The sequence below is a fragment of the Vombatus ursinus genome, unplaced genomic scaffold (genome assembly GCF_900497805.2).
Source record: "Vombatus ursinus unplaced genomic scaffold, bare-nosed wombat genome assembly UNPS02014863.1, whole genome shotgun sequence".
In the NCBI taxonomy this organism is placed as follows: domain Eukaryota; kingdom Metazoa; phylum Chordata; class Mammalia; order Diprotodontia; family Vombatidae; genus Vombatus; species Vombatus ursinus.
The window spans coordinates 822,164-833,859 of record NW_020954641.1 but is presented as its reverse complement, the minus strand read 5'-3'; the positions used below and the strand labels follow the sequence as shown (position 1 = coordinate 833,859).

At 37.4% G+C, this 11,696-nt stretch overlaps 1 protein-coding gene across 1 annotated transcript; it reads right to left on the bottom strand.

Annotated features, from left to right (window-relative positions):
* Window positions 1-1,470: 1,470 nt before the first annotated feature.
* Window positions 1,471-9,255, bottom strand: LOC114027572 (formyl peptide receptor-related sequence 4-like). Its single transcript, XM_027841673.1, is given in 2 exon segments — window positions 1,471-2,616; window positions 9,190-9,255. Coding segments are annotated over 2 exon segments (1,212 nt in total).
* Window positions 9,256-11,696: the final 2,441 nt, after the last annotated feature.

Below are 11,696 nucleotides of genomic sequence, written 5' to 3'. Positions count from 1 at the left end.
GAAGAGAAAGTGATTCAGTTCAAGGAACATTTATTGTGCACCTCCTATACATATAACCCTGTGCTTGGCACTGGGAGAGATAAAAGAATCAGATTTTGTATACATGGGTACTTTTCTTACAGTTACATCACAAATAGTCACAACTCATGAATGATTTAACAATCAGTAATCTAGACTAAAATTTGCCCCTTAATTTAGGCTCTACCCAAGATTTATCATATACATGTATACCTATAAAACATATATGCAATATATATATGTGTATATATACATATACATATATAGTGTGTGTGTGCATGTGTGCATGTGTGTGTAGTCAGCAATGATTCTAAACATGATTTAGTTAGGCATGAGTGCCAATACATCTGCTCCCAGCCTCACTATATGCTTTCTATCTCCTGAGGTGAACTTATACACCATATCTTTAGCTATATTTTTTAACTTTTTTATTTTTGAGATTAACAAATACCAAATAGGATGAGTGTTTTTATATAGAAGGAAGAACAGAAAGACAATTATACATTTAACTGAAAATCTTTGTGCACATTAGTTTCAGAATGGAGGAATTGGGTCATATCGTATGTAAAGTCACATGTATCACTGTGAAGGAAAGTAGAGACAAGAGCTAATGGAATCTTCTCTCTGGGAAGCAGGTTCTTAAGTAAAAAAGCAAAGCTCAAGAAATGAGAATATTCTATCATATAAATAATCAATGAAGTCAGTAAAAAAATCTACATCCAGAGCAGAATAGAACAGGACTATCTCCCTTATTCTGAGCCCTATTTATGTTTCTTTTAATGTAGCATAAAGTTGCATTAGCTTTTTTAATGTATTTTATTTTATTTTACTTTTTAAAAATTAACAAGTAATTATTTTCTCTCCTTCTTATACCTTCCCACATTGACTTTTTTTTTTTTAGCTGCCATATTACCCAGTTTGATCATCTTGAGTTTGCAGTCTAGTAAAAATTCCAACTCTTTTCAAAAGAACTATTATCTCTCCAGGTCTCCTCTTACATCTTATTAGATATCTCTGTAGAAATATTTTTGGATCCTGATTTTGTCATCTAATGTCATGTTAAAATAAGGAAATATTTTTTCCCATGGATAGCCTTGAATCTATTTATGGAATATTTAAGGGTTCATGGACTTAAAGTTAAGCATCCTTGGACTAAAGCATCTCTAAGGCCTCTTGCAGCTATACTTTTATGATCCTATGATCCTTCTCTTAAGGATCCTGAGAATTCCTTTAAAGGAAGGACTGTATCTTATTCAACTCTCCCTGAATTGCTCTCAATCTTTTGCATGGTAATGTCATAGGATCACAACCATGTAAAACTGAACAAGACCTTAAAAATTATCTAGTTTAACCCTATAATTTTGCAGATGAAGAAATTTAGAGTTACAAAGGGAGGGGAAACTTGCTCTGGGGTACAGGGTACTCTGATCAGTGTCCAATGAGTCTTGAAAGTCATACGTTGCCTGCTACAGATGATTTTTGATAGTGATCTTTTGGCCTTGTAAACTTAGATACAAGTAGAGATGGGGTAGAGACAGGGTCCAAGGGCACCTTCCATTCTTGTGACCTGTGGCAGGGATGTCTTTTGTCCTCAGCCAAGGCTCGTTCCAGGGCAGCTGGCAGGGAGTGGAGCAACTGCTCATGAAAATCATGCCCAATAAAAACATAAAGCACTGGGTTGAGACAGCTATTCAGAAAGGCCAGGGAGGTGGCAATTGTGCCCAGGTGTTGGACCATGGTATAGAGGACCTGATGGTTCTTCAACAAGGAAATGAATTCTGCCCATTGGAGCACATGAAAGGGCAGCCAGCAGAGGAAGAAGGCAACAACCACAGCCAAGAGGACCCAAAAGGGCCAACTGGACGATGCAAGCTGATTCTGCCAAAGCTTGGCACTTATCAGGCCATAACAGACCCCAATAACAACCACTGGCACCATAAAACCACATACTGAACGGATGATGATAAGGGCATGGTACCAGGGGATAGTGATCTTCTGCCATAACTCATGGCTCCCATGAGTTTCGTTCCAGATATCATAGTTGTTGTAGCAGTAGGTGATACCTTGGTGTGTAATTGTGTCCTTGATCACCAGTGAGGTACCACAGAAGGCAAGGGCCATGATCCAGGCTCCCAGAGCCCCAAAGGCTGCCAGGCATGGCCTTCAGGGTTTACTGGCCCAAAGTGGCCAAAAGACAGTGATACAGCGGTCCACAGAAAGGAGGGACACTAGGAAGACACTGGCAAAGAGGTTGAGGTTATTAATGGCACTATGGAGTTTGCAGAGAGCCCTACCAAATGGCCACTGTCTATGCAGGATCACAAAGGTCATGTTGAGGGGTAGGGAGAGGCAGAAAGCAAAGTCAGCAATAGCAAGGTTGACAAACCACACGGTGTTGACGGTATGAGGCATATGGAAACCAGCCACCCAGATGACAAATGCATTACCAACTGTACCCATGATGAACATTATTCCAAGGATGATTACACATAGGATGTTAAAAGCAGCCCAAGCTTGGTGAGGCGAGCCAACAGCTGTGTCTGATGGTTCTAAGGAGCTATCCTGAGGCAACATTGTCATGTTCTCCCTGGGAAGGACCTGTAACAGACACAGCTCATTCCTGTTCATGCACCAACAAATCAGATTCCCACTCAGTGCTTCTCACCCACTTGTTTCTTCCCTCATATAAGAATTCTGGGGTGCTTATCTCTGTTTCCTGTCCTCCAAGTGGTATGAGGAAAAGAGTAGTTTAAATCCAGTCTATCATGAGTGTAATCAAAAAGAAAGAGCAAAGGACTCAGTAGACCTGACTTTGAGGCTGATGTAGCTCACCTGTCATAGATTAACTTCATGTCAGATATTTTAATTCTCTGAATCTGTTACCTTATCTGTGAAATGGGGATGATAACTCCTAAACTACTTCACTCAGAGCTGTTGTGAGAACCAAATGAGGTAGCATGGAGGAAAGCTTTGTAGCAATAAAATACTGTGTGTGTGTGTGTGTGTGTGTGAGTGTGTGTGTATAAGCTGTAGAAGTAATCCTCCTAACAACAGTGCAGAATATATTTGAGGCACTCAGAAGTCAAGGATGAAAATAACATTTTCCTTAAAGACTTCTGGGGGCAGCTAGGTGGCACAGTGGATAGAGCACTGGCCCTGGAGTCAGGAGAACCTGAGTTCAAATCCAGCCTCAGACACGTGACACTTACTGGCTGTGTGACCCTGGGCAAGTCACTCAACCCCATTGCCCAACCAAAAACAACAAGAAAAAAAAAGACTTCTAGAGAAATTAAAGCACAGATGGGTGTAGCTCGAAAGGGCCTTAGAACATAGAACACAGAATGTCAGTTGCAAGGGACATTAAAGCATAATGGTTAAAGGTAGAAAAGATCTTAAGGCACACACATAAATGACAATATTAGAACTAGAAAGAGCTTAAAAACATGGGTGATGGAATTTGAATGCAGAGGGGACCTAAGAAACACAGCACATAGAAAGTTATAGCTAGAAAGACTGTGCAATGTGATATAAACCATCAGGACTAGAAGGTATTTGTGAATACAGAATCTAAGAAGGTCAGAGTTAGAAGGAAACCTAGAATATAGAATGGCATGGATGGAAGGCACTTGAAAACTTAGAAGACAGAGTTGTAGAAATAAAAAGATCCTTAGAACATGCATAATAGAATTTGAGAGCCAGAGAGACCTTTGAACAAAGAACATAGAATTTTAGAACTAGAAGGAATCATATAATGAAAAAGAGAGAATGTAAGATCTGAGAGTAATCAAAATTTCAAAAATTAAGGCTTAAAAGGATCTTAGAACATTGAACAGAACATATTTAGAGTGGGAAATTAAATTAGATATGAATGTTAGAGATGAACAGAATTCTAAAATTTCAAAAAATAGAATGTCCAAAATGGAAAAGACCTTTCACCACATAATATTAGAACTTGAAAGGACATTAGAAGATATTTTCAAACACAGAATGTCAGAGCTAGAAGACCCCTTTGAACATAAGCTATAAAATAGTAGATCTGAAAGGAGAAATTAAACAGAACTTAGATTATTAGAAGAGATAAAGATGTTAGAGTGAATAAATGAGTGAATGAACAAATGAATGAAAAAGCATTTACTATGTGTCAAACATTATGCTAAACACTGGGGATATAAATAAGTGAATGAATGAATGAACAAACAAATAAATAAAACAACCAAGACAGTCTCAGCTCTCAAGGAGGAAGAAAATAATAGTTTTCTTAAGAATAGTGTCATAAGTGATACACTTGAAACTGAGCTGATAAAAAACTAAGGAATAACAAAAGGGAAATGTTTAGCTAGTTTAGGGGAAAGGGCAGGATCCAAGAAGCAAGAGGACTCTTGCTCAGTTCAGGTGGAATGCCAATAACTAATGATGGCAAGAAGGCAGAGCTGCTGGATTTTTCTTAGGCTTCTTTTTTCTCTGCCAGCAGAATAGAAATAGATAATAGGGAGTTGATATCCAAGATAGGTAAGAAGATACAAAGAGGGATTAGCTGCCTTTTAAAAATATGTCATCTGATCCAGAAAAAGTACTGGACATGATAGATACGATTGCTAAGTTCCCATCAGCGATCTTTGAAATGTTCTGGTGAGTAAGAGACTTACTGCAGGATTAGAAAACAGCAAATGTCATCCAGATTTCTATATAGAAGAAAGATATAGTGCAATTCTACTTTTGTAATAATACTACAAATTCTAGGCCAGTGAGTTTAATGTCAATTCCTGAAAAAGATTCTGGAATGTATAATTACACAGAGCAGCTAGGTGGAGGAATGAATGGAATGCCAGGCCCAGAGTTAGGAAAAATCTGAGTTCAAACCCAACCTCAGATACTTACTAGCTATGTTACCCTGGGTAAGTCACTTAAACTTAGTTTGCATCCATTTCTCATCTATAAAAGGAGAATAATAACAGTACCTGCCTCCCAGGGCTGTTGCAAGGATCAAATGAGATAATGTTCTTAAAGCTGAGCACAGTGACTGGCAGGCAGTAAATGCTATATACATGTAAGCTACAATAATAATAATAGTTATTATGATTATTGGAATGGTTGGTGAATATTGAGAAAAGGAAATCGTGATCTCAGAAAGACAGCATAGATTAATACAAAATAGAATACACCTAATGTTGGTCTCAGAACAGATGATGAAATGCATGCCCCTCCTTCAAAAGAGAGGTGGGAACTACAGGTATGTTGTGTTGCATATGCTGTTATATGCAGTTATTTTGTCTCTGGTTTTGATGAATTGGTTTTTGGGTTTTGTTTTTGTTGTTATTGTTGTTGGTCAAAAGAGAAGGCCATACAGCTAGGCACATTTCCCAAAAATGGAAAATGAGGTCCAATATGCACCAAAACATTTGTATCTCACCTTTTTCATGTGAAAGAACCAGAAACAAATTGAATGCCCTTTAAATGGGAAATAGATAAACAAATTTTAGCATAAGAATGTAATGGAATATCTCTGCCACATAAGAAAAGAATGAATGTGAAGAATGCAGGGAGGCAAAGGGAGACATATGAACTAATGCCAAGGGAAATAAACAGAACCAGGAAAATAATATATAAAATGATAGCAAAAACATAAATGGAAAAGACAATAACAATAATAATTCTGAATGTTGTGTAATTATAATGATCAAGGCTGACATGGAATATGAGCTAAGAGAATGTTCTTCCCTCCTTTCTTTGCAGAGGTGGAGGATTGTAGAAGAGGAAGAAAGCATGCACTGTCAGGCTTATTTTAATGTGTTGGTTAGTTTTGCTAAATTGCATTTTATTTTATTTTTTTAAGTTTAGTTTTGTTTTTGTAAGAGATGGCTCTCTGGATGGAGGGGAAGGGATTTATTGGGAAATGAAAGTGATAAAAAAAACAAAAAATATTCATAATTTTTTTAAAGGAAGGCACAAAGGTACTGGTGAATATATCCAGAAACGTTGCTGTAGAGTCGTTTCAGTTGTGTCTGATTCTTCATGACCGCATTTGGGGTTTTCTTGGCAAAGATACTGGAGTGATTTGTCATTTCCTTCTCCAGCTCATTTTGGCAGATGAGGAAATTGAGGCAAACAGGGTTAAGTGACTCACCCAGGGTCACACAGTTAGTAAGTATCTGAGGCCAGATTTAAAGTTGGGTCCTCTTGACTCTAGGGCTGCAGAAATGATCATGATGTTAAAAAAATTAAATATCAATTATCAATATATCCTGATTTTTTGGGTTGGGGGAACCATGCCAGGCTAAATTTATTTTCTTTCTTTTTTTTTGGACAGGGTTACTTATCAAATAGATTAAGGAAAAGCTGTATATATAACTTATCTATATTTTAGCAAAGAATTTGACAGTCTCTCCTGCTATTGTTGCAGAAAATGCAGAGATACAGGCTAAGTGATAATGTGACTGGTTGGATTTGAAATTGGTCAAATAACCTAACCTGAAGAGTAATTATTAATGGGTTGATGTCATCCAGAAAGGATTCTAAAATATGTGTGTGCCTCTGAGTTCTTTGATACTTTTACCAATAACTTAAAGACAAAGACAGTACATTTATCAAATCAGCAGAAGACATAAAGATAGAAAGGATAGTTAGCTCTGTATAAGAGAACCAGGATTCAAAAATATCTTAATGGGCTAGAACATTGAACCATATCAAAAAAGAAAATTTAGTTGGGATAAATATTAAGCCATATACAAGTTCAAAAAATCAACTTTATAAGTACAAGATGGGGTACATGTAGATAGTAGTTCTGCTGAAAGAAATCTGGGAGTATGTGATACATGATCAAAGGATATGAATAGACAATTTTGAGAGAAAGATATTTAATCTATGAATAGCCATGTTTTAAAAAATTACCCAAATCCCTAATGATTGGAGAAATACAAATAAAATAGCTCTCAGGTATTGACCCCAAAATGGCAAATATCAGAGAGGCTATCATAACAAACTCTTGATAGAGCTGTGAACTGGCCCAGTCATTCTGGAAAGCAATTTGAAACAATGCCCCAAAGTTATTAAATTCTTCATACCTTTTGACCCAGTAATACTAGGTCAAATCCCAAAGAAATGAAAGAAAGAGGAACATGACTTATATGTACAAAACTATTTATAGCCACTCTTTTTGTGGTGGCAAAGTATTCAAAACTAGAGGGATGACCATTAGTTGGAGAATGACCGAGTTAAAGTATATGAATATGATGGAATTCTAAATTTTTGAATGACATGATAAAGGGGATAATTTTGGAGAAAGTCAGGAAATTTTGTATAAATTGATGCCAACTGAAGTGAGCAGAATCAGAAGAACAATTTATATGATAAAAACATTGTGAAGACAAGCAGCTTTGAAAGATTTAAATTGATGATGGAGACATATTGTTTTTGACATAGCCAACATGGAATTTTGTTTTAATTGACTATACGTGTTCATAGCAGGGTGTGTGTGTGTGTGTGTGTGTGTGTGTGTGCATCTGTGTGTTTTTCTTTCTCAATGGGGTCTGAAAAAGGTGAGAAGAAGAAAAGGCAGAATTTTGCTTCTTGAAAAAAAATAAATTTTTAGAAGTTTAAGTAAATCTGAGAGTCTTTTGGATCACGAGTTTAATATAATTTAACAGTTAAGTATAGCAACTCTATTTCCAAAATGTAAATTTGATCATAGGATAAATTTAGAGAGGCATAGCTTCCAAGAATGCAGAGGTATTACTCCTTGTGACTCTTCCTTGATCACAATACATCTGGAGTGTTCTGGAATATTGTGTTTAGTTTTGTGCACACATTTTGGGAAGCGATATCTATAAGAATGTCAATTAAGATGTTGAAGGGACTTGCGTTATGTCACATGAGAATTAATTGAAGGACTTGGGGACATTTTTTTTCTGGAGTAGAGAAAACTTTGAAACAAGATTAGCCATCTTTAAGTATTTGAAGCTCTCTCTAATGGAAAAGGACAATCAGTACATGGTCTGCTTGTTCCAAGACAGCAGGAATAGGTGGAAGATGCTAAGAGATACATTTCAGCTTAATATAAAGAAATCTTCCTAACAATACGAGTATCCAAAAGTAAAATGGACATACTCAGGAGGTGGGAAGGTCTCTCCTCAGTTGGATTCTCTAAGCAAAGGCTAGAGGACCACTTATCATATATGTTGTTGAAAAGACCCTTTTTTTTTCAGGTACACATTGGAAAAGATGACCTATGAAGAGATTCCTTTCAACTCTTAAATCTATTATTCCTTATCTTACAGAAGCTGGAGGTGGGAAGAAAGAGGAGGAAGATTATGTTGGGAAACCAATGTCATATAAAAACAGAATACATCAATATAGTTATCCTTTCCACATCACAACTTTCCCCATGGTTTTGATCTATAGCAGGTCAGCATAAGAAATTAAATGGGAATTTGGGGGGAGTTTTGTGGAAGCTGGAGACAACACATGAAGACAACATGGAAAAAGTTTAGAAATTCAAAAATGCATAAAATATGTGTATAATATTATATAATTTAACATATTTTATCTTTTAATATAATAATTCAGACTTCTTTTCTAATAACAAGAGGTCAAAGAATTTTATGCAGATAATGGGGGGCACCATTCTCATAACCCCTACAATGTGGAAGGGACAACTACTATTTTTTTAAGTCAAGAGAAAGGAAGCTGTGGCTCAGAGATTGGAAATAGCCTGCCCAAGATCACACATCAAGTATGTAACATTGCCAGGACTTATGCCTTATGTCTTCCATTCATTCCTAAGGCATTTAGCAAAAACTCTCTATGCATTTTAATTATTTGTCTTAAGTCTATGTCCTCCCCAACTTGATTGTTGAGCCTCTCAAGGACAGGACTGTTCGTTATGCTCCTTTGGCTACTCTATAGTGCAGAGTAAATATGCAATAGATGTTTACAGATTGTGAGGATAATGAGGATGGTGGTGAAAATGGTAAAAGAAGATGGGTCATGAATTTCCTTTGGGTTTCTCAATATTTAGCTGAGTGTTGAAAATAGGACTGTCCTTCTAGAAATTCTCTTCTCTCTTTTTAGACCCCAGATGCACCAGTCCCTGTTCTCTACTTCAGCACTCCCCCTTTCCTACCCATATAAAGCCTTCTCTAAAGGCCTGCTGTCCCTTAGCCCCCTTCACCTTACCATGTACATCTGGGTCTGTAGGCCCCAGGAGACAAGTATCTCTTGGCTGCTTCCATTCCATGCCATCTCTTTTTCTGAGGTGATGACACTCTCTACTGAAGGTTTGGAGCATTAAGTTTTCGGAAAGGAATGAGCAAAGAAGACTTGTGGTTTGCTATGAATATCAGGAGCCAGGGTGACACAAGAAAACAGCTGGGGAGAACGAGGAACAGAGGAATGGATGAGTGTTTTATGATTTGGCTATTACTTTGGGACATGCTGGGAGTAGGGGATGAAGACTAGTCCTGGACCGCTTGATAGATAGTGGAAAAGATTTGAAGTTATAATATGCTTAGTATAGTGAATAGAACCTCTCTCCCCAAAAATATTGATAATGATTATACTGGAGCTACTTTTAAAAAATATGTTGATATCCTCTGCTTTATATAGCCTAAATTTCCCCCAGAATTCCTCCTCTCCCCTCCCAGGGAACTATCCCATATTATAAAGAATATGTTGCTACTACTACTTTTAAGATATTTTCAATACTATAACTGTTACGGTGTAATAGGTGGAGCGGTAGCTAGAGCACCAGCCCTGGAGTCAGGAAGATCTGAGTTCAAACTTGACCTCAGATACTCACTAGCTGTGTGACACTGGGCAAGTTATTTAACCTTGTTTGCCTCAGTTCCTCATCTATAAAATGAGTGAAAAGGAAATGGTAAAGCACCACCCCAGTATCTTTGCCAAGAAAACCCCAAATGGGGTCACAAAGGGTCAGACAGGATTGAAATGACTCATCAACAACAATTTGATAATTTATCCCTTAATTCCCTTCTGAATCTGTTCTAGATTCTATCTTCTAGAGACCTTTTCATCTCTGGTAGTCTATATTACTCTAAAACTCCTTCTGGGTTCAAAAGTTCTCTTTTCTGTTTCGCAAAGTGCCCGCAAAATTTGACCTTCTATATTTTATTTTCTTGGGTTCTCTTTAGCTTTTACATCCTGTATTCCAAGATTGTGTAACTTCTTTTTTCCCCTAACTGATGATGGTCTTGTGAAAGTGCATTTTTGGTGATGAGGAAAGTGAGAATTTTCCTTTCTAGGCTTATTCTGCTCAGTAAAAATCGCTGGAAGAAAAAAATTTTTTCACTGTATAAATTTGAGAAGTCTTCCCCTGTTTCCTATATTACATTCAGTTCCAGCTCTGACATCCACAATGTTGTGGACACCAGCCTGAAAGATGGTTATGGGGGAAAGTGCACTGGATTTTGAATCAATAAGTTCTAGATGTGAATAGCTATTTTTCCCCATAGAATATAAATGCCTTCCAAGAAAAGGTAAACTACTTAAGGATAAAGAAGGTTTCATTTTTGTCCTTTTATTCCCCACACCTAGCACAGTTTCTGGTACATAGCTGTCACTTAATAAATAGTTATTGATCAATTGGTTGACAGTTTAATTACACTTAATATCTGTGTGATGTTCAACAAATAATTTCCCCTCTCTAGGTCCCAGTTTCCTTATGTATAAAATGAAAGTTTTGAGCTAGATCAGGTCTTTTCAAATAGCAAAATTTCAGGAAAGAGTTTCAGTGAGGTATGTGTTAAGAATTCTACTTTACTTGATCCATACCCCCAGATGCAATTTGCTGCCTTTTTTCCCCTAATGGAGTCAGGAAAATCACACTAGAGGAAAAGTAACAATATTTACTATCCACAGAGATCCAAAGCTGTTTCCTTGACATGAAGTCCTGAGGAAGTAAGGAAAGAGGAGGTGGAGGGGTCAGAAAAGGGTAAGGATAGGCAAATTCTCAACTTATTGTTGATTATAACCCCTGTCATTTGAACTAGAGGCATTGTGATACCTTAGCTACCAAAGAGCAATTTGGTGGCACTTGGAGGGATCCATACAAAAGGCAGGATAAGTAGATTGGAGACTCATCATCATGGAGATGATCACTGAATCCATGGGAGCTGGCAAATTCACCTAGGACATCTAGTCCAATCCTCTGTTCAGTGTAGGATCTCCTCACCAGCAGCATAGTATTATATATACAGTGCCAGCCACAGAGTCAGGAAACTCAGACTCAAGTTGAAGCCCTGTTTCTGGCATATGCTACTCATTGTAACTATGGGCAAGACTTAACCTCTCATTGCCCCAGGTATGGTTCTAAGATCATAAATTGAAGAGCAGGTGGCTACTTGCTGGAAGCATTTACCTTTATATTGGAGAAAATGAGTCAATAGGCTGCTTGCTATTCATTAGAATCAAGCTCCACTCATATAATCTCAGCACTGATTTAGAATAGCCTACTGCAAGGATAAGAACTCTAATTTGTGGATGGACTAATGACCTAGAGTTAGTATCAGAGGATTAAGGACAGGTAGCCCCTTTCCATTTCGCTTTTGGTTCTTTTCAATCATATACTCCCAAGTGAGATGATTAGAGGGCTCTTCACTGGTGCTACAGCACCTCAAAGATTTCCAAAAGTAGCCACTGAAGCTGAGGAATAATTCTTCTAACAT